Here is a 23009-nt window from a genome sequence, read left to right on the forward strand (position 1 = left end):
ACTTTCAAGGGCCCTGCACTAAATGTTTTCAAGCTATCAATTCCGGTTTAGTGATTCTGCACTTGCTCTATTACTCTATTACTATAGTACTATACCGCCTTCAAATTTTATCAACGACTGGGTGTTTAAGGTTAGCGATTTGTCGTACTATCTGGCTGTATAGCAAATGAAAATATACCATTACTTTACAGTGCAAGTTACAAATGTACGTGTTTATTTAGGGCCCCTTTATAACATATGCCACAGGCCCCGCACTCGCTTAATCCGGCACTGCCGCACCTGCCCGTAAGGGGCATTGAGACACAGCGAGTCTTGCTTGGCTCAGCGCGTTTACGTTGTCGCCTTTTACTAACTTCGACGATTCGAATCGGGTTTGCCCCGCGTCCTCGCAGCGCGAGTCACGAGGCAGGGCGCACGTCCAGAATGGAAATCAGAATGTGTATTCATCCCGGGTGAGTTGGAGGAATGTGATGGAAGCAACGAAGCTTCTTTTCACAAATGTCCAGCGAGAGGCGGGGTCGCCAGCATGTCACATCAATCGAAACAAAGACGAACGCACGACGACGAGAAGCACGGTGGAGAAAAGTCGAGCAAGTCGACGCTTCACGCGTAAATGCTTAAATGCTTCAAGTTCAAGTTAATTTATTAGGTATAGCCCTGTGAGCCATTCGGCTCTTGAATCGGGTGGCAACCGCAACAAACAAAAAACTAAAACATGAACAAAAAACATCTTAAAGTGAATATGTGACTAAGTGCAAACAGAAAATCCAAGAAAAGGCAGCAAAACATTGCAGAAAAAACACCGTACACCAACGCTGTGTGCAAAAATCCCAGGGGGATGCAAGTCAAACAACAACAACAACAACCACAAGACAACTTAGATTAAGGCCATCAGTCTAACTCTGTACTACAACAAACAAACATGGCTAAACCAATACACTTTTCGAAATCACCAAAATAAAGCCATGAAAGCAATGAAAAAGCAATCATAGGAACTGTGACGGAATTTTCACAGTAAATGTCATAAACAACATGTACCACCAAAACCCTGCAGCCAAAGCTGGCTGCACGAGCGGCTTTCGGAGGCAGCGCGCACATTTGCCGCTGCTGCGTAAACGCCGCGTGCGAGCGTGGCAGAGGCAGTGAGGCGTCATCACGGGCCGCTGAAGCAGGACCCGCGGCGGGGGAGGGGGGAGTCCCTCCAACTACAATGTTGGGACGGCCCTTTCAGTCTCTCGCAAACCCTCGCACGCGCCGCGGGCTCACAGAGGCCCCGGGGTGACACCGCGTTCGTCATGCGCCGCGCGGGGTGATTGGGCAAACCCGGACTTGGAGTGCCCGGTCATCCTGCTGGACCCCTTGGTGAGTGGGTGGGTGGGTGAGTGAGTGGGTGAGTGGGAAAGTGAGTGGGTGGGTGGGTGAATGGGTAGGTGGGTGTGTGGGTGAGTGGGTGAGTGAGTGAGTGGGTGAGTGGGTGGGTGAGTGGGTGGGTGGGTAAGTGGGTGGGTGAGTGGGTGGGTGAGTGAGTGAGTGGGTGGGTGAGTGGGTGGGCGAGTGGGTGGGCGAGTGGGTGGGTGAGTGGGTGGGTGAGGCGCCCCCTCGAACCGGGATGTGTTTCTGGAACTCGGGGTGGCTGGGTTCGCAGCACAGCGAGCTAACCGCTGCACCACCGCTCCCCACACACAGCCACAAAGACAAAGATCCCCCCCCACCATAGCCTGAGCAGACATTTGAGGAAAGTGCTGTTAGCGAGCACCTATGAACGGTACATGAGGGGGTGGGTGGTCAACACCACGCCCGACCGCCTTTGTCTCCCTAATGGCGATGTTTACACATCGCACCGGGTACTCATTTGAGGCTGAGTCGACCTAGGGGATGCCGGTTCAGATAATCGTCGCTGGTGTTGGTCGTCAGCAGGAATCGAACCCGGGTGGCCGGGTTCGTAGCGCCGCGTAGCGCTAACCGCTCCACCACCGCTCCCCACGTACACACACACACGCGCGTACACACAGTCACACACACGCGCGCGCGCACACAGCCGCGATATTCCACCTCTGCTCTCATTTGATGGAGTCTCGTCTGCGTGCGCGGTGACACGAGACTCCCGTCCCCACTCCCCGCTCGCCCAACTCGTCTCTCGCGTGGGCGGTTAAGTTATTGTCGTGAATAATCATCATCATCACCATCACCACCATCACCATTGTCATCATGGGCTGCCGTGTGCGTCGCCACCCACACTACAAACAGGGGCACAAACACACGCGGCAAAAGCGAAGATCCCCCCGTGGAGGCTTAACAGACCGTGAGGGCGAGTGCTGTTAGCGAGTAGCACCTGTGAAGGCCGTCAAGACGCACGAGTGGATGGGTGAGCAACACCGCGCCCGGCCGCCTTTGTCTCCCCAGTGGCGAATGTTCACAAACCGCATCAGGTACTTATTTGAGGCTGAGTCAACCTAGGGGAGGATCAGGAGCGGTTCAGGTAATCGTCGCTGGTGTCGGTGGCCGTGAGCGTGAATCAAATTGGGGTCGCCGGGTTTGTCGCGCAGCGCGCTAACCGATGCACCACCGCTCCCTTTTTCACCGACACACAAAGACAAAGATCCCCGTATAGCCTGTGACAGACTGTAGGGGCAAGTGCTGTTAGCGAGCACCTGTGAAGGCCGGCACGGCACACGAGTGGGTGGGTGGCCAGCAGCACGCCCGACCGCCTTTGTCTTCCCAGTGGCGATGTTTACACATCTCACCAGGTACTCATTTGAGGCTGAGTCGACCTAGGGGATGCCCAGGACCGGTTCACATAATCGTCGCTGGTGTTGGCCGTGAGCGGGGATGGAACTTGGGTGGCCGAGTTCGTAGCGCAGCGCAGCGATAACCGCGACACCACGACAGAGTGTCACACACATACACACACACATACACACACACACATACACACACACATACACACATACACACACACACATACACACACATACACACACATACACACACACGCGCACGCGCGCGCGCACCAAGGCCAAGCACGAGGAATCGCGCACGGCGACTCGGGGAGCGGCGGGAGGGAGGGCTACTTCTCGAAACGTCAACGTGTGTCGGTGATGTGTCGGTGGTGAGTCGGTGGTGAGTGGGTGGTGTGTCGGTGGTGAGTGGGTGATGTGTCGGTGGTGAGTCGGTGGTGAGTGGGTGGTGTGTCGGTGGTGAGTGGGTGATGTGTCGGTGGTGAGTCGGTTATGTGTCGGTGGTGAGTTGGTGGTGTGTCGGTGGTGAGTTGGTGATGAGTGGGTGATGTGTCGGTGATGTGTCGGTGGTGAGTTGGTGGTGTGTCGGTGGTGAGTGGGTGATGTGTCGGTGATGTGTCGGTGATGTGTCGGTGGTGAGTTGGTGGTGTGTCGGTGGTGAGTGGGCGGTGTGTCGGTGATGTGTCGGTGATGTGTCGGTGGTGAGTTGGTGGTGTGTCGGTGGTGAGTTGGTGATGAGTGGGTGATGTGTCGGTGATGTGTCGGTGGTGAGTTGGTGATGTGTCGGTGGTGAGTTGGTGATGAGTGGGTGATGTGTCGGTGGTGTGTCGGTGGTAAGTTGGTGATGTGTCGGTGGTGAGTTGGTGATGAGTGGGTGATGTGTCGGTGATGTGTCGGTGGTGAGTGGGTGATGTGTCGGTGGTGAGTGGGTGATGTGTCGGTGATGTGTCGGTGATGTGTCGGTGGTGAGTTGGTGGTGTGTCGGTGGTGAGTTGGTGATGAGTGGGTGATGTGTCGGTGGTGTGTCGGTGGTGAGTTGGTGATGTGTTGGTGGTGAGTTGGTGGTGTGTCGGTGGTGAGTGGGCGGTGTGTCGGTGATGTGTCGGAGATGTGTCGGTGGTGAGTTGGTGGTGTGTCGGTGGTGAGTTGGTGATGAGTCGGTGATGTGTCGGTGGTGAGTCGGTGGTGTGTTGGTGGTGAGTTGGTGGTGAGTCGTCGGTGTGTTGGTGGTGAGTCGGTGGTGAGTCGGTGGTGAGTTGGTGATGTGTCGGTGATGTGTCGGTGGTGAGTCGGTGGTGTTCTGTTGGCTTTGCCGCTTGCGCAGGTAGCAACAGCGGCACAAACTAATCTCCACGTGTAAACACAGCAACCCCTCGCTCTGGGAGCGTGGGGTGGCGGGGTGGGGTGGCGAGCGGGGGCGGGAGGTGATGATGGAGGGATAATATGGCACGGCAAGGGCCAGGGGGTGGGGTGGGTGGGTGGGGGAGCTGCTGGAACCCTTGTATTTCCATCTCGCTAACGAGACTCTGGCATGGAAATTACATTACTGGGCGAAATGGGGGGGCGGAATACAGAGCGCCTGATGCGGATTAAGCGAGCTTTATAGGCGGCGGGTGGGAGGGAGGGAGGGAGGGGGGGGTGGGGTTATGGGGGAGGAGGCACATTGTGTGTGTATGTTACTCGTTTAAGTCGAAGTAGAGGCGCGGGGGGGGGGGGCACAGCACAGGGTTCAGACGCGACGGTGACGCTGGCAATGCGCGCAGTGGGGGTATCGAGACCCAGGTGCAGTCAATGCGCCGCTCCACGCACTTACGTCGTAGCAAAATACCAAGTGCGTAGCCTACAACAGACTGCTGGGGCAGGTGCTGTTAGCGAGTAGCAGCACCACGCCCGGCCGCCTTTGTCTCCCCAGTGGCGGTGTTCGCACACCGCACCAGGTACTGATTTGAGGCTGAGTCGACCTAGGGGAGGCCCTGGACCGGTCCAGATAATTATTAATCGTCACTGGGTGTTGGCGGTGAGACGGGAATCGAACCCGGGTCGCCGGGTTCGTAGCGCAGCGCGCTAACCGCTGCACCACCGGTCCCCACACACACACGCACGCAAACGTAGCAGAATCGCACACGCATACAATCGCTCTGTTGTGTTGTTACTGCATTAAACAGCAGGCCAGGATGACCCAGCCCACATCGGGCTCAGTCGCACTACATACACAATCAAATACAAAGATCCTCTGTATAGCCTGTTACAGACTGTTGGGGCAAGTGCCGTTAGCGAGCACCTATGAAGGCCGGAACGACACACGAGGGGGTGGGTGGCCAGCACCACGCCCGACCGCCTTTGTCTCCCCAGTGGCGATGTTTGCACATTTCACCAGGTACCCATTTGAGACTTAGTCGACCTAGAGGAGGCCCCGGACCGGTTCAGATAATCGTCACCGCTGTCGTCCGTGAGTGGGAATCGAACCCGGGTCGCCGGGTTCACAGCGCAAAGCGCGTACCAACACAACAACAACAATAACCGCCATTCGCCACTAAGTGGCGGTGACGTCACCACGACGCTTGTGCCAGGCCATGTGCACCTTGAGGCCACGTACCAACACACACACACACTCATACATATGTAGTGGGCCTCCTTCCCCGGGGCGTGCGTGCGCGTGCGACGCACACACTCAGTCGGAGACGAGGTAGTCGCAGGAGGCACAGTCTCCCTTCATTATCTCGTTCAACTGCGGCCTCCTCTCGCACTACCGCGCTGCCGTACAGCCCGGCCCAGACACGACGCTGCCCGCGTTGCACCGACGGCGTCGACCGAGACAGCCAACCGCTGTCCGGCCGCGCAATGCCCCGGGCGAGGGCGGCAGCGACGATGCGCCAAGTCCACTCCCAGAACCGGCAGCCTGGAGCTCCCCGCTCTCCGCTGCTTTTATTCCCCTCGGCGCGGCCTGGCTCCGCCCTAGCCGCGCCTCCCTTCTCGAACCCTCCAGAGGGTTCCAGGGGCTTCCCCACGAGGTCTACCGTGACCCTTGCCCCAGTTCCTCTGCCCTGCCGGCACGCGCACCGCGTGTGCGCCCAGCGGCGTGTGCGCTGTGTCTACCTGCAGTTGCTGCTGCTGCTGTACAACAGTCGGCGCTGTGTCACTACAAGTACAGAGATCCTACGTACCGTGTAGTGTTAAGACTCATATTCTTGGTTCTTTCGGTAAAGTCACGTAAATAGAAAACAATAGAATAAAACAAATTTTCATGATAAAAGCAAAAAAACACATACTCTTTGGTTCTTTCGGCAAAGTCACGTAGATAGAAAAATAATAGATCACGACGTTTCGATCGCAACACAAGCAATCGTCATCAGGTGGGGCAACCACAGCAAAAAACACAATAAAAAAGAAGAAAATTTTATTAAAAAGTGAATTTTTTTATAAATTGAAAATAATGAAAGCAAAAAACCCACGACGTTTCGATCGCAACACAAGCGGCTTTCATCAGGCGGAGCCGCTTATCAGGGTTCCAAAGTGAGGGGGGCGGCGGACGAGAGTTGCGCAAGCAGCACGCTCATGCCGGAGGAGCTTTAATCGTTTTCAATTTAGAATTTTTATTTTAAATTATTTAAATTTTGTATTTTTATTTTTCTACCTACGTGCCTTTCCCGAAAGAACCAAGAATGTGAATTCTTGCAGTCACGAAAGTTTTAGGTCAAAATGTCAACAGCCCGTTGGGACAAGTTCTATGCAGGTAGCAAGGCTGTGGCCAGGACCCACGTCCCGTTGACTTTCGTCTCCGCGCTACTCTTCTGGTGTCCACACGCAGCGCCAGTTGCTCGCTGAGTCTGGAGGGGGGGGGAAGAAGAGCAGGTAGAGGTTCACATCACTCGCCACTCATGTCCGCTCTCGCCCTGACCGGGCTTGTCACTCGCGCATCGCGCCGGGCGTTGTAAGCGCTCACGAACCACAACCAGCACCAGCACTCCGTGTACACACCGTGTACACTGCGTACACACCGTGTTGACCCTGACACTGGGGGGGGGGGGGGGTGTGACCTCACCCCTGGCGAAGGTCGCGCTATCGGACACAATCGGCTTAGCGCGGCAATTACGCCACTCGCCGCCGTCGCCGCCGTCGCTAATTTGGTGTTGACTTGCGTCAGCGCGGTGCCCGGCGAAAACCCGCAGCAGCAGCAGCAGTTGTAACAGCTGTAGTAGCAGCAGTTGTAACAGCTGTAGTAGCAGCAATTGCAGTAGTAGCAGCAGCTGCAGCAGTAGCAGCAGCAGCAACAGCTGTAAGAGCAGCAGACGCAGCAGCAGCAGCACCTGCAGCAGCCGCTGTAGCAGCAGACGAAACGCGCTCGGAGGAGAGGCGCTCCTCCCGTATTCACAGCGCAGGAGCACTGCGAGTGACAGCCCTGCTGCTGGTGGCGTCAGCACTGCGAGTGGCAGCCCTGCTGCTGGTAGCGTCAGCACTGCGAGTGACAGCCCTGCTGCTGGTAGCGTCAGCACTGCGAGTGGCAGCCCTGCTGCTGGTGGCGTCAGCACTGCGAGTGGCAGCCCTGCTGCTGGTGGCGTCAGCACTGCGAGTGACAGCCCTGCTGCTGGTGGCGTCAGCACTGCGAGTGACAGCCCTGCTGCTGGTGGCGTCAGCACTGCGAGTGACAGCCCTGCTGCTGGTGGCGTCAGCACTGCGAGTGACAGCCCTGCTGCTGGTAGCGTCAGCACTGCGAGTGGCAGCCCTGCTGCTGGTGGCGTCAGCACTGCGAGTGGCAGCCCTGCTGCTGGTGGCGTCAGCACTGCGAGTGGCAGCCCTGCTGCTGGTAGCGTCAGCACTGCGAGTGACAGCCCTGCTGCTGGTAGCGTCAGCACTGCGAGTGGCAGCCCTGCTGCTGGTAGCGTCAGCACTGCGAGTGGCAGCCCTGCTGCTGGTAGGGTCAGGGGTCGACCGGCTGGTGGCTTGGCGCAGGGCTGGGGTCTGGTTGGCGAGGGTGGGTGGGGAGGGACGGGCGCAGGGCTGGGGTCTGGTTGGTCTGTCAATAGCAACCGTTTACACTTTGTATTTCGCCTTTCCCTGTTGCGGGCAGAGTCTCAACACAGCAGCAGCTGCAGCAGGCCCTGCCACACCACACAGCAGCAGCTGCGGCCACACCACACAGCTGCTCCAGCCACACCACACCACACAGCTGCTCCAGCCACACCACACCACACAGCTGCTCCAACCACACCACACCACACAGCTGCAGCCACACCACTCAGCAGCAGCTGCAACCACACCACATAGCAGCAGCTGCTGCACCACACAGCGGCAGCTGCAGCCACACCACACAGCAGCTCCAACCACACCACTCAGCAGCACCCACCCCACACAGTTCCAGCCACACCACACAGCGGCAGGCCCTGGCACACCACCCCACACAGCAGCAGCTCCAGCCACACCACTCAGCAGCACCCACCCCACACAGCTCCAGCCACCCCACACAGCTCCAGCCACACCACACAGCGGCAGGCCCTGGCACACCACACCACACACTACACAGCTGCAGCTGCTGCACCACACAGCGGCAGGCCCTGCCACACCACCCCACACAGCAGCAGCTCCAGCCACCCCACACAGCTGCAGCAGCCACCCCACTCAGCAGCAGCTCCAGCCACACCACAGGCCAAAGCGGTGGCCGCGCCGCGCGCTGTGAGACACGGCCCAGCAGTCGAGGTGGGGTGCGGGTCAACCACATCGATGTCGGCCGCCCCTCATTACAGACATCTCCTTACACCGCGTTACAAAGCGCGGCTCTGAATTTTATATATATATTTTTAAACCTCTAATGGGCCGCAATTACGACTCCACAACCGAAAACAGCTGTCACCCCCCCCCCCCCCCATTCACCTTCAATCCCTCCCCTTCATCTCCCCGGCGTGTCGCCATCCCCCCCCCCCCCCCCCCAGCCGTTCGCATCCGTGGCGCGCCCGTGATCTCGAGGCGAGGGTTGGTGGACCACGCAGAGATTTGCGTGGAAGTGCGTTGGTGCGGTCTGGTCGAGGTTTTCCGACCGCGGTTACTCGGGTTTCTGTCCGCGCGAAGCTTGACCGCTCGTTGTTTAGACAGGAATTTAAACAGGAATTGACCAAACATCCAGAGAGGCAGAACCGCCCATGAACGGAGCATTGAGGCTTTTGTTGCGTTTGTGTTGATAATATATAAACAACTACGGTAGTTGCCTGTCCCGTTAGAATTGTGTCAGTTCTCTCCACGTTACGAAGGACAACCATATAAAGACACCCCCCCCCCCCCCCCCCCGTAGAAGCTTGCACAGACTGTTGGGACAAGTGCTGGAACACTCAACGTGAAGACGCCCACACACAAAACCTTCATTTTAATTAAAATCACCGTCGCATGTCACGAACGCGTGCGTGTCCGCGAGGATTGTAAAATTGGCAAACTTGGCGAGATGAGACGTGGTGGTGGTGGTGATGGATCACGAGGCAACGGATATTAGCTAATATTCCTCTGCCCAGGCAGAGCAGCAGGGCGCCCTCATCCCACTCCCACCCCATCCACTCATTGCGGGGGTGGTGGTGGAGGGGGCACCCGTCCAGTAATTGAGGTTGCGATGAACACGTGGACAGGGCGGTTAGGAAATGGAGTTCAGTCCGCAGGAGAGGACCGATTGTGTGTGCTTTAGAAGCGCAACTTTTGATTTGTGCCGAAATTATTCACATTTTAATTGGACAATTCCCAGCGCGATAATACAATTACGAGTTCGTGTGGTGTCATTGTATCGCAGCGGATGAGATGACGGCGGGTCATCAGTTAGACGCATCAGTAGAGGCATCATCAGCAGCAGCAGCGACGCGAACTCGGTCATCTTCGGCAGCAGCAGTGGCATCAGCAACTGCGACATCGTCGTCGTTGATGCTCGTCAGCAGTGGGCAGCTTTGTGGTCGTCACTAGCAGCGGCAGGACGGAGGCAGTGAGAGGTGGCAGGCCCCAACTTTTCCTACCCCACCACTTACTACCCCCCCACTCCCTACCCCACCACCCTCCCCACCACTCCCTACCCCACCACCCTACCCAGCACTCCCTACCCCACCACCATACCCACCACTTCCTACCCCACCACCCACCCCACCACTCCCTACCCCACCACTCACTATCCCCCCACTCCCTACCCCACCACTCCCTACCCCACCACTCTCCCCACCACTCCTACCCCACCACTCCACCCACCACTTCCTACCCCACCACCCCCTACCCCACCACCATCCCCACCACTCCCTACCCCACCACCCACCGCTCTACCCACCACTAAATCGACACCGCGACCCATCCCAACACCGACAACCCGTACCTCCTCGTCTCGCTCCACGTGATCCCCTTCCTCTCGTGTCGACACCTCCACCTGCTCCGACTCAAGCCGCCCCGCTCCCTCCCGTCTCCCACCGCCCCCCACCCCACCCGGCCCTCCCCGCCAGACCGTCCCACGCCGCGACAGCCGCGGCTCGCACCATGACGAAGGGCAAGAGCGTGCGGGGCCACCTGGGCGCCGGTGCGGGCCTTCACCTGCTGAGCCGCGGCCTCCTGCAGGCGGCCGTCGTGTCGAGCCTGAGCCCCGGCGAGCTGCTGGCGCTCTCGGGGGTCTCCACGGACCACCGCGACCTGGTCATCAACGTGGGCGGCGCGCGCTACTCCCTGGGTCGCGAGGCGCTCCGCGACTTCCCGCTGGGCCGCGTGCGGCGGCTGCGCGACTGCGTCTCGGAGGCCGAGGTCCTGGAGCTGTGCGACGACTGGGACCGCGACTCGAACGAGTACTTCTTCGACCGGCACGCCGACTCGTTCCGCGCCGCCGTGGGCTACGCGCGGCACGGCCGCCGCCTGCGCCTGCTGCCGCACATGTGCGAGCTGTCGTTCCGCGGCGAGCTCGCCTACTGGGGCCTGGACGGCCACGCGTGCCTCGAGCCGTGCTGCGTCAAGAGGCTCGACGAGAGGATGGCCGAGTGCGCGTTCGGCGCCGCCGCCGCCGACGCCGAGAGGCGGGAGGCGGCGGAGGCGGCGGCGGCGGCGGCGCTCTCCCCGACGCCGCCGTGGCTCGAGCGCATGAGGAGGACGTTCGAGGAGCCCGGCTCGTCGGTGCCTGCGCACATCCTGGCCGCGGTGTCCGTGCTCTTCGTGCTCGTCTCCGTGGGGCTGCTGTGCGCCAGCACGCTGCCCGAGTGGAAGGCGAGCGAGCGCACGGGCAGCGCGCACGACAACAGGTAAGGGCGACGCGGGGGGAGGGAGGTCAAGGGGAGGTCACGCGCGTCGCCTGTCGCTGTTGGAAAGTCAACTGGGGGGGTGTGGGCTGCGAGGGGAAGTGATGTTTGAGTGGCCGTGTCGTGGTGTCATCTGGGGAGCTCTGTGGGCGGGCGAACGAGAGGTCGTGGATGACGGGTGACCTCGATAGGACTGGTGGTGTTTAAGTGACCGCAGCTGCCGGCGATCTGTATAAGCGAACGGTGGTCCGGGTAGGATCACTGAAACAAGTCTGGCCACGTTCCTATACGCCATGCCAGACACGGTGGAAATGCCTTTAATCCTGAACTTTGGACACAAGAGTTCGGTGGGGATTTGTTGACACTCTCAAGGCCACTGGATTGCGAGGTGGCTAGCAGATTAGAGCGAAGCAGGCGAGTTCATGATCCTGTATCCTGGTTGCTCCCGTGTCCTCTACCAAGAATCCAAACCACCCTTTTACTTATAAAGTAATCGTCCTAACATCACGATGCGAGACCTTGCTGAAATACAGCCGCGCGACTCGGCGAGAATACCCTTGGATACGTGAACGGCTTCATCTAAATCATCATAATTATTACAAAACTATCATCATCATTATTATTATTGCATCGCAATTATAGTTTTGCTCGTCGCGGGGATGGCTGTTCTATAAAGCGTGGATGTCATAATTCCGCGTCTGCGCTCACCGCGCATGGCACTAGCGGGAGGGGTGGTTGGGAATCTTTGAGAGACCGATTAGCACGGTTGACTACGTACGGCGCGAAAGAAGTTCAACACAACGAGCTCGAGCGGGGAGTGGAGCTTTATATGCGCGGTCGAAATTGGCTTTCCTTTAATTGCGAATCGGCGCTGATATCGGGTGTCGTATTCTCACAAGACGAGATGTCCGTTCGGAACTCTCGCAGAGAGCAGTGCATCACCTTGTGGTCGGAGAAATGACCGTAAAGCTGCTTTCGAGGTCACTTTAATCGCCTCTCATCTACGCCTGTAAACGAACGAACGCTCGTCTTGAACGCCGCCTAAAAAGAAACAAGATATAATCGGTCACGTGTTCATTTTTCTTTGGACAGTGTCTTGATTTGAAGTTTTCGTGACTGCAGGAACCCATACTCTTTGGTTCCTTCGGTGACTTTACCGAAATAACCAAAGAGTATAGAGTGTGTTGAGTTATCTGTGCATTGTGCTTCGCGCACCGACGCTAATGCAGCGTCGCCAAATGTTGAACACGTTCTGCAAAGAGACGCGAGATGTATCCAAAGCAAGCAACGTGCCAAATTTAATTGATACATCTTTTTTTTCTTTCTCTCTTTACAATCGCTGATGACCGGGCTGAGACGGTAATCTCGATGCACGTGAGAGCCGGTGGTCCCAAATTCCAGTTCGAGCCCCCAGCTGGTCGCCCATGTCTCCCGGCACACGCGCTGATTCACATTTCGGCAACAGACGTTCATATGCAGATGTCTAATATATTCAAATGTCTGATATATTCAACGGCTTGTTAGTCGTGGCTCCCAGTAGTGATTAGGTGCGCTCTACTCAGATGTTCAAAGGCAAAGATCCCCCCTGTAGCCTTAACAGACTTTTGGGGCAAGTGCTGTTAGCGAGCACCTATGCGAGGCCGGCACGGCACACGAGGGGGTGGGTGGCCAACACCACGCCCGGCCGCCTTTGTCTCCCCAGTGGCGATGTTCACACACCGCACCAGGTACTCATTTGAGGCTGACTCGACATAGGGGAGGCCCAGGACCGGTACAGATATTCGTCACCGGTGTTGGCCGTGAGCGGGAATCGAACCCGGGATGCCGGGTTCGTAGCGTAGCGTGCTAACCACTGCACCACCTGCTCCTCGCTTACTTGATCACTCACCACTTGTGCACTCACCAACACAGGGAATATTCGCTCAATAAGAAAAACGCGATATATTACGATCAATATTCATACACTCGCCTTTTGCCCGCCAAAGGACGGGTGTATTGCAGTAAATCTGAAACTTGCAAGCGAAAATCAGACCGCGACGTGATATATTCATTGCATCAATTCGTGCGCAATTTGCAAGGGCGCGGTGACACAGACCTATTTCGTTTAAAGGTTATAATCCCTTGTTCATCATGACGTCCTTTTTACTTCGATGTCTCAACAGCGTGACGGAGACCGCGTGACGTGAGGGTTCTGCCTTTGTAGTGAGGGTTGTGAGTTGACGCCGAGGAGGGGGGAGGAGGCGCCTCGCCCCCCATGTGGAGTGACGTCACATGCTCATGATTATTAATGAGGAGGGCTGTTCGACGTGGAGTGACGTAACGAGCGTTGCACACAGACATTCTTGGCTCATTATAGTAGGTAATAATAATGGGAGGGGGGGGGTCCATTTGTAGGACGTCACCTGTTCATAAATATTAATGAGGGGGGGGGGCTGGTCGACGTCGAATGACGTCACGAGCGTTAAGGACCGACATCCCTGGGTGATGATCGTGGGTGATCATCGTGGGTGATGTGCACGTGAGATTCACGCGTGGATGATGCCGCGAAACGTCGTGGTCTTGCCGTTGATTTCTGTTTCCCCTCCCCCCCTCCCCCGTTGGCTCGACACTCATCCACCCACACGCCACGTGCAACGCATTCACTCGCTCATCCATTCGCCCACCCACCAACCCAATCACTGCACGCACTCACCAACCCACAAACCCATGCACTCCTCCCCACCACTCACGTATCAACTCCATCAACCACCCAACCATTCACTTCCACCCCACTCACGCATGCGCTCGCGACCTCATATATCCGCGAGCCGACGCGAACCAACTCTGCGTACCGTCCACCACGCACCTCGCTCGCCTCCCCCCACCCACCCCCCCGTCCCACCCCAGCAGGATCATCGAGGCGGTGTGCATGGGCTGGTTCACGGCCGAGTGCATCGTGCGCTTCCTCATCGCGCGCGACCGCCTCCGCTTCTTCCGCCAGCCGCTCAACGCCATCGACGTGCTCGCCATCTCGCCCTACTACGTGGCCGTGGCGCTCGCCTCGGCCGGCGCCGACACCCCGCAGCTGCAGCGCGCCGGCGTGACCCTCCGCGTGCTGCGCATGCTGCGCATCTTCTGGCTCCTCAAGCTGGCGCGCCACTCCGTGGGCCTGCAGACGCTCGGCCTCACCCTGCGCCGCTGCTACCGCGAGATGGGTATGCTGCTCATGTTCGTCGCCGTGGCGATGGCCATCTTCGCCGCCCTTGCGCAGCTGCTCGAGGCCGGCCTCGACGTGGACGGCCACACGTCGGACTTCGCCAGCATCCCCGCCTCGTGCTGGTGGGTCATCATCTCCATGACCACCGTGGGCTACGGGGACATGTTCCCCATGACGGTGCCGGGCCGCGTGCTGGGCGGCGCGTGCGTGGTGAGCGGCATCGTCCTGCTCGCGCTGCCCATCACCTTCATCTACCACAGCTTCGTGCAGTGCTACGGCGAGCTGCGCCTGCGCGCCACGCGCAGCGGACGCATCCCACCGAGTCCCCTCTTCATGGACACGGACGGCTAGAGGAGCGCGGGGGGGGGGGAGATGCTGACACTGACTCTTGAGTTCCATGCCTCGTCACAAACTCCCTCCCCACCCCACCCCGAACCTCCACCACCTCGTTCATCGTGAACTGCTCGCGGGAGACATTTGCGTGAGCAGTGGGGGTGGACTTGACCCGAACTCTGGCATGAGCCTCGTGCCCCCCAACCCACCCACACTTGCTAATGAACATCGATCGTCAGTGGTGAAGGTTATCTAGTTACACGGGTGGATATCGGCGTGGGGGGTGGGGAGGGAGTTGACGTTGGCACGTGGGCCCCTACGGAGACGCCCTTTGGGATCTCTCGCAGAGGGAGGGCGTCGCTCCGTGCGGGAGAACGGCCCGCGGAACGAGACCCGCAGAACTGCTCGCGAGGTCGCTTAAAGTGACCTCTCATCCGCACGAGCGCTGCCCCCCCCCCCCCCCCCGGCACCATTCAGAGGTGTGTCCTCGGGGTGGCTGGAGATGCCCTCGAGTTGAGGTCAAAGAGCTCCACGCAGACGACCACGGCTCTTGTGATGTCACCGCCACCGCCACGCTGCGCCATCGCTTCCTTCCTTCGGCCAGGTCCCCTGGAAGCCGTTGTGCAGTCGACACCCTGGCCTTCTCGTGCTGCGCCCTGAGCTTCACCCCCCGCTCAATACGTAGCACTGAAGATGGTGGTCGTAGTTGTGGAGGAGGTGGTAGTGGTCGTAGTTGTGGAGGAAGAGGTGGTGGTGGTTGTAGTTGTGGAGGAGGTGGTGGTGGTTGTGGAGGAGGTGGTGGTGGTGGAGGGGGAAGAGGTGGTGGTTGTGGAGAAGGAGGTGGTTGTGGAGGTGGTGGTGGTGATAGTGGAGGAGGAGGAGGAGGAAGAGGTGGTGGTTGTGGAGGTGGTTGTGGAGAAGGAGGTGGTGGTGGTGGTGGAGGAGGAGGACGAGGTGGTGGTGGTGGTTGTGGAGAAGGAGGTGGTTGTGGAGGTGGTGGTGGTGGTTGTGGTGGTGGTGGTGGTAGTGGAGAAGGAGGTGGTGGAGGTAGTGGTGGTAGTGGTGGTAGTGGAGAAGGAGGTGGTGGAGGTTGTGGTGATGGTGGTGGTTATGGAGGTGGTGGTGGTTGTGGTGGAGGTAGTGGTGGTAGTGGTGGTAGTGGAGAAGGAGGTGGTGGAGGTTGTGGTGATGGTGGTGGTTATGGAGGTGGTGGTGGTTGTGGAGGTGGTGGTGGTAGTGGTGGTTGTGTAGAAGGTGGTGGTGGTGGTTGTGGTGGTTGTGTAGGAGGTGGTGGTTGTAGTGATTTCGAGATTTTGCACAGCGCGCGCGAGGCGCCACCCAGAGAGCACAATGCGTGTGAGGGTCGTGACGTGTATCAGGGTCGCGACTCGATTTTTTGTAAGTAACGTATCGATTTTTGTCCTCACTTTGTGGTGAATGTACCGACCTCTCGTGGCTGGAGGTCAAGTGAATCCATTACACGCAACATATTAATCTACAATAATCAATATCCACACGCGCACCGTTCGATGTATCACGAGCATTGTCTATTTATCAATGAGTCGCTCCGCCGTTCCACCACGCGTGTATCGGTACTGCATGGGTATACTGTACATCGCAATACTCTATACTGTATAATCAACTTGACATTAATGTGCGGCCTTTTATCGATCCACTGCTGGATGAAGCCCCCCCCCCCCCACACACATCGTGTAACATCACCACGCCCCGTGGGTGTTGTGAGTTCGGGCACACGGAATTAGCCACTGCCGAGAATTGAACTCAGGGTCTCGCACTTTTTTAGTTCAATGTGCAAACCCGCTGCACCACCGCTCCACCATTTAATCAACTTGCATCGTTCCAACATTTTTTGTTTCCTCCCCACCCCCTCCCCCCCCCCCCCCCCGTTGTTTTATTTCATTGCGTTTACGTGAAATCACCCGGGCACGCGTCCGATCTCGCAAGAAGCTGAGCAGAGCTTTGGCAGAAAATATTGCTCACATGAGCGACCATCATGCGCAACGGGTTGCTTTGGGCTGCTGGTGACAAGTTGTAGACGTGTGTGTGTGTGCAATTTGTAGACGTGTGTGTGTGTGTGCGTGTGTGTGCGTGTGTGCGTGCGTGTGTGTGTGCGTGTGTGTGTGCGTGCGTGTGTGTGTGCGTGTGTGTGCGTGCGTGTGCGTGTGTGCGTGTGTGTGTGCGTGTGTGTGTGCGCGTGCGTGTGTGCGTGTGTGTGTGCGTGCGTGTGCGTGTGTTTGCGTGTGTGTGCGTGCGTGTGTGTGTGTGCGCGTGTGTGCGTGTGTGTGTGCGTGTGTGTGCGCGTGTGCGTGTGTGTACAATTGTTCTCGCTTTTCAACATTCTGATTTGCGAGAAGAAGAAAAAACGACGATTTAATTGGCATGTTTGCCCAAGAGACAACTTGATTTGATTGACTTTCTCGGCTGCCGGAGGGTATACAGCAGCTAAAAAATGGGAATGCCTCTGCGATCGAACCCAAAATAAACTAATTACGAATGATAACATTCGTCGTGAGAGCCTACGTAGTATTAAAAACAAATTGCATCGTTATTATTCTTCCCATTCTGTCGGGAAGCACTCATCCAGCAGTGGATTAGCAACATCAGGGCACGATGCGTACACGAGGTGCCATGCGCGTGGTCAAGCGACTCGTAACCAAAGTTCTCAAGTCGAGTCCAACAGGAGGAGAGCGTAGCCAATAGATCGATCAATCACCACCACCACCACCATCATCATCAGGGCTTAATTTCAGCCTGAGCTGTCCGGGGCTGAGTTCCAGAAAATATGACCATTCCCCCCACCCCACCTCCGCCCCCTTCTCGGGATAAATTAAGCCCTGATCCTAGATTTGAAGCTTTCGTGACTGCAAGGATTCATATTCTTAGGTTTTTTCGGTAAAGTCACCGTCACAGCACGATTGCTGTAGCAATCGTGCTGTGACGGTTCCACCTGAAGACGGAAGCTTGTGTTGCCTTCGAAACGTCGTGATTTCTATTTTACTTTCATTAATTTTAATTTTTACCTACGTGACTTTACCGAAAAAACCTAAGAATATAAGCCCTGATCATCATCGTCACACGTGGAGATTTGCAGCAACCGCCATGCGCCACGTCGCTGGTGCCAGGCGAGGTTCACTTTGACGGTTATCACGTGAAGTGTTGAGGGCCTCGCTGGCAGGAGGTCACGGGACGGACCCAGTTGGCACGCGTGTGACTTCCCGGCTCCACGCACTTTGATGTCGGCAAGCTACGAATCAAATCGAGCTTCAAATCAAGATTGAAGCTACGGATCGTCCGTTCGATTTTATTTTCCACGATTCGGGGGGGGGGGGGGGGGGGGCTGGCGAATCTTTTCTAGAATTGATCCTATGGGGGTTTTTTTAATCCTTTATATTAAGTTCGCTTGCTTAGGACCGTGCAAATCTTTCGGTCGTTTTTTAACCCACTTCCCGTGATCCAATCGAGCTGACATTTTGCACACAGACTCGTTGTGCGTGACAATGCATTTTCCTGAAAAAAAATTTCCACAATTTTACACTGTTTAGGGACATTTTTTTAAATATTTAATTACCAATTGTTTAATGCTGCCAGACAATCATCTGACCCATAGGTGGCAGCCATCTCAAGCCAGAGGACGAGAGGACTCGTGCCGCCACGCATATAAAGGATTTATAGTGAAAAACTTTGTTTTTACGGGTTATACTTGTTTAGTTTTTCTTGTTGCCAACGTGCTGAGCGTAGCTTCCGTTCGTGGCTACCGAGCTTACCACTCGTGACGACAAACGCGAATTCCAAGATCAGCGCTTCTTACGCGCGCGATAAGAGCCCCGGGACCGTGAGCACAATCGTCCAGGGCCATTTGCCTGGCCTCATTATACTCGGCCTGTAGCAGCGCTAAGTGAAGGTTATCTTGTTTCTAGCAGATGAAGACTCAAGAGACCGCGATCAGTTACGGTTTTGGATGAGCAACCTAGGATAATAAAAAAAAAACCAGTGTCAATAGCATTGGCCTAAACATTATACATTTATATGAAGGTCATGGGCGACGTTTCGGGCAACGAACCTTCTTCATGCGCCACGTGTTACGAATAAGATTAAGACGTCCTGCACCAGGCCAAAGCGAATCTCTGCTCAAAGGCGAGTGGGACGCCACGAATCTCCGCCTACGCCTCTGCTCACACCACGAGTGAACATCCACAGTCACATGGCAGGGGCCCAGTCCGTCCGTAATCCGGCTCGCCCATTCGTGGAAACGTCTCGCGTCGCCGCCTCTCAGCCGGCGACGATCAATGGGCGAGCAATCCGCGCGGCGTGATCCCCAGTGGCCCCCAGACTCTCAGCCACCTCACGGGACCCCCGCTTCTGCGATTACGCGAAGCAATCCCCCCCCACCACCACCCCCTCGCCTCCACCTCCCCCCCTCTTCTCTCTTCCCCCGCTTGGTTCCTCCTAATTGCTTTTCATTCCTCGTCATTCTTCCTCATCCCTCGTGCTCCCCCCACCCCTCCCCTCCCCTCCCTCTTAATCTTTCTCCTCTTCCCTCCCCCTCTTCTTTTCCCCATCACTCATCATGCCCCTCCCCCAATGCTCATCTCTCCCAGTTGTCTCTCATGCCTGCGTATCCATCCCCCTCCCTCCCCGTCCCTCCTTTCTCATCCCACCTCGCCATCCCTCCCTGAGCCCTCTCAAACCCAGCTTGTTTCTACATCTTTCCGCACCCCCCCCCCCCCTCTCCATCCCTCCCCACCCCTCCTCACCCCTCCCCATCCCTCTCCCTCCTCATCCCTCTCCCATCCTCACCCCTCATCATCCCTCTCCATCCCCCTCCTCACCCCTCCCTATCACTCACCTTTCGTCCCCCATCCCCCTCCTGACTCAGCCAAGTTGTCCCTGACCCCGCCCGGCCCAAACACCCGACACCGCTCTCGGCTACCCTCCCCACTCTCTCTCTCTCTCGCTCTCTCCCCGGATGCAATTAAAGTCTCCGACGACATCACCACCGCCCTCGCGTCTCTGCGAGCAGGAGGAGGAGGATGATGGTGGTGACGGTGATGATGATGGTGGTGATGATGGTGATGGTGGTGATGATGGTGATGGTGATGCTGGTGATGATGGTGATGATGGTGATGATGGTGGTGATGGTCATGGTGGTGATGGTGGTGATGATGATGATGGTGATGATGATGGTGGTGATGATGGTGGTGATGGCGATGATGGTGATGGCGGTGGTGATGATGATGGTGATGAGGGTGGTGATGGTGATGATGGTGGTGATGCTGGTAATGATGGTGATGATGATGTTGGTGATGATGGTGATGGTGGTGATGATGGTGATGATGGTAATGAGGGTGATGATGGTGATGAGGGTGATGATGGTGGTGGTGATGGTGATGATGGTGATGGTGATGAGGGTGGTGATGGTGATGAGTGGACACGCGATACCCGGGATACATGAAGAAGCTGCCGCGGAGAAATCTGAGAGGGAATGGCGCGTGGTCTCCCTCGTGCGCCGAGCGAGAGCCACTTCAATTGTGGCCGCGTCTCACGGGGACTTGCGCAAAAGCGTCGTCGTCATCCTCATCATCATCATCGTCATCATCGTCGTCGTCATCGTCATCGTCGTCATCGCCATCATCGTCGTCATCGCCATCATCGTCGTCATCGCCATCATCGTCGTCATCATCGTCATCATTCTCATCGTCGTCATCGTCATCGTCGTCATCGCCATCATCGTCGTCATCATCATCATCGTCGTCATCATCGTCATCATTCTCATCGTCGTCATCCTCATAGTCGTCATCATCGTCATCATCATCCTCACCATCGTCGTCATCATCATCATCGTCGTCATCCTCATAGTCGTCATCGTCATCCTAATCATCGTCGTCGTCATCGTCGTCGTGCCCCAAGTCCAGGAGCTACTCTCCTGTGGGAGTCGAGGCTGCCCGTGCACTCATCCCAGAGACCCCAGCACGAGTCGCGCCGATGTCCCGCTCCAGTTCGCGTCTGAGGCGATGCTCCTCTCTTGGTGGTGGAAAGTCCACATTCCTATGGCGGGGGCGTCTACCCCGTCTATTTGACCGTCTTCCCCTTCACCGGACTTATTAAATAGCTTCAGGCGGTTCCACTCAGGACGGTCTCGTAATAGTGCGAAGTAAATAGCGACGAAAAACGGCATCATTACTAAACCCACTTGCAGTGTTCATTCACCCACCATAGCAGCCGTCTCCCCTGAGTAGCAGCTGACGAGAGGTCTCAAGCGCGTGCTGCAAACAACAACAACAACAACAAACACCCCCCCCCCCCCCACCCCCTGTTGGCGTGAGGGGCAAGTTTCCTGCGCACTGTTGACTTTCCCGATAAAACTTGTACCCATTGTATCGACCCCCGCCCCCCACCCCGAGGGATGATGGGCTAAAGTAACCTCTCTCCCGGCCTCAACAAAAGGATTTAGATTTCGCGAACCGACTGATTGCGAACCTCTCTCTCTCTGCCGCTGCTATGCGACCTGGCCGGTTCGCGTGGGGTCAACATCGTAGCACGGACACAGTTTATCATCATCATTATTATCATCATCATCATCACAGCTTGCATGTGGTGTGTGTGTGATTGTGAACGTGGAGTGGCGCAGTGCTTGTCGCGCTGCGCCACGAACCCGACGAACCGAGTTCCATTCCCGCTCACGTGCCGACGTCACCAGCCGACGATTATCTCGAACCAGTCCTGGGCCTTCCCCTAGGTCGACTCGGCCTCAAACGCAGTGTCTGGGTGCCGGCGTGTTTAAACAACAAAGAACGTCGCCACAAGGGGGTAGAGACATTGGGCGGTCGGCCGTAGCGCTGGTCACAACTGGTGGTCGTCTTTCGTGCGCCGTTCAGACCTCCACAGAGGTGCTGCTCGCTAACAGCACTTGCCCCAACAGTCTGTTCAAGGCTATACGAGGGAGGGGGGTCTTTGTCTTTGTATGCGGAGTGAGTGGGGCTGGGGGGAGTCCGCGCTGTGCACGCGCTGCGAATGATGGAGCAGCGCGCCATTTCAGTAGCAGTAGCAGCAGTAGCAGCAGCAACAGCAACAGTAGCAGCAGTAGCAGCAGCAGCAACAGTAGCAGCAGTAGCAGCAGCAGTAGAAGCAGCAGTAGTAGCAGCAGCAATAGCAGCAGTAGCAGCAGCAGAAGCAGCAACAGTAGCAGCAGCAACAGTAGCAGCAGTAGCAGCAGCAGTAGCAGCAGCAGCAGTAGCAGCAGTAGTAGCAGCAGTAACGGCAGCAGTAGTAGCAGTAGTAGCAACAGCAGTAGCAGCAGCAGTAGCGGCAGCAGTAGTAGCAGCAGTAGCAGCAGTAGTAGCATCAGCGGTAGCAGCAGCGGCAGTAGCAGCAATAGCAGCAGCAGTAGCAGCAGCAGTAGCAGCAGCAGTAGCAGCAGTAGTACCAGCAGTAGCCGCAGTAGTAGTAGCAGCAGCAGTAGCAGCAGCAGCAGTAGAGAGCCCCGTGATTTCCAGGCAGTCGTGAACCAGCAGGCTGCTAGTTACCCCCCCCCCCCAGGGGCTGTACCCACACTGGTCGTGACATCCGTCGCCGGAGCCCCTCTGAACGTGATTGTGGAAGCGACCACGTGCGCTCTGTGATTGCGTCCCTTTCCTGCCCCCCCTCGCCCCGCCGCCCCCCCCCCCCCGTGCCCCAAAGCCATATTGTTGTTTATATATAAAACAATCAAATGCACAGCGCACAACAAGTGGCACAACCAGGGAGAGACGCAAACGAATCTAAACAATATATATACACATACTCTTTGGTGTTTTCGGTAAAATCGCGTGGATAGAAAATTAATAGATCACAACGTTTTGACCGTCTTGTGTTGCGATGGAAACGTCGTGAGCTATTACATCTTCTACCCACGTGACTTTACCGAAAGAACCGAAGAGTTTGGATTGCTGCAGTCACGAGAGCTTCACATCAAGATTAACAGACAAACACATTTCGGCAATTGAGGCGAGTGTGAATGTAAGGTGGCAATGTAGAGATGGCGTGTGTCGAGGCGAGTTTGGTGTTTAGCTACGACCAGGCCGATGGGCTGACTCGCTGCAGATACGACGATCTTCGTGAGTTGGGTGCCCGGGTGTGCGTGCGAGTACCGGGACGACTCCATCCCAGCGGAGCACTCCCATCAGTGGCGTCGAGACACACTTTCGTGTCTCTACGCCGGCGTTCATCTGAACATCGGGGCCGAGGGGTTTGCCGACGAAGCCGAGGAATTTCAGCCTCAGCCACCCCACCCTCACCCCCCCCCCCCCCCACTTGTGTAAAATGGCTGCAGTTCAGCCTCACAGGAGTTGCCCAATGCGGTCGGGCGGTGGGTCCCCCCGCATGTGTTCGACTTACGAACTTGCGTGGCTCCGAGGTGCAAGCGATTTCATCCACGTCGCCTCGCGCTGCCGGCCACTGGCACGGCGCTTCGGAGCCACGTGGTCACAGGTGTAGTGTTGTAAAGGACGGACT

At 56.9% G+C, this 23009-nt stretch overlaps 1 protein-coding gene across 2 annotated transcripts; it reads left to right on the forward strand.

The window, feature by feature from the left end:
- Positions 1 to 1000: 1000 nt before the first annotated feature.
- KCNG3 (potassium voltage-gated channel modifier subfamily G member 3) lies at positions 1001 to 15242 on the forward strand. Of its 2 annotated transcripts, none has more exons than XM_061559025.1 (3): positions 1001 to 1362; positions 10193 to 10972; positions 13856 to 15242. In XM_061559025.1, the coding sequence occupies exons 2-3, from the start codon at positions 10227 to 10229 to the stop codon at positions 14514 to 14516; spliced, it is 1407 nt and encodes a 468-aa protein (XP_061415009.1). In that variant the 5' UTR covers positions 1001 to 1362; positions 10193 to 10226; the 3' UTR covers positions 14517 to 15242. The 2 variants fall into 2 exon arrangements, with proteins under 2 accessions (XP_061415009.1, XP_061415008.1); XM_061559024.1 differs by lacking the exon at positions 1001 to 1362 and adding an exon at positions 2121 to 2365.
- The last annotated feature ends 7767 nt before the right edge of the window (positions 15243 to 23009 follow it).

Source organism: Lethenteron reissneri, chromosome 25 (genome assembly GCF_015708825.2).
Source record: "Lethenteron reissneri isolate LAM-NWPU_2019-01 chromosome 25, ASM1570882v1, whole genome shotgun sequence".
NCBI classification, from domain to species: domain Eukaryota; kingdom Metazoa; phylum Chordata; class Hyperoartia; order Petromyzontiformes; family Petromyzontidae; genus Lethenteron; species Lethenteron reissneri.

Coding starts and splice junctions, on each gene's coding strand:
- KCNG3 (XM_061559025.1), top strand. CDS start 10,227: ATGACGAAGGGCAAGAGCGTGCGGGGCCACCTGGGCGCCGGTGCGGGC. Junction 10,973..13,855: donor GGCAGCGCGCACGACAACAG/GTAAGGGCGACG, acceptor GTCCCACCCCAG/CAGGATCATCGAGGCGGTGT.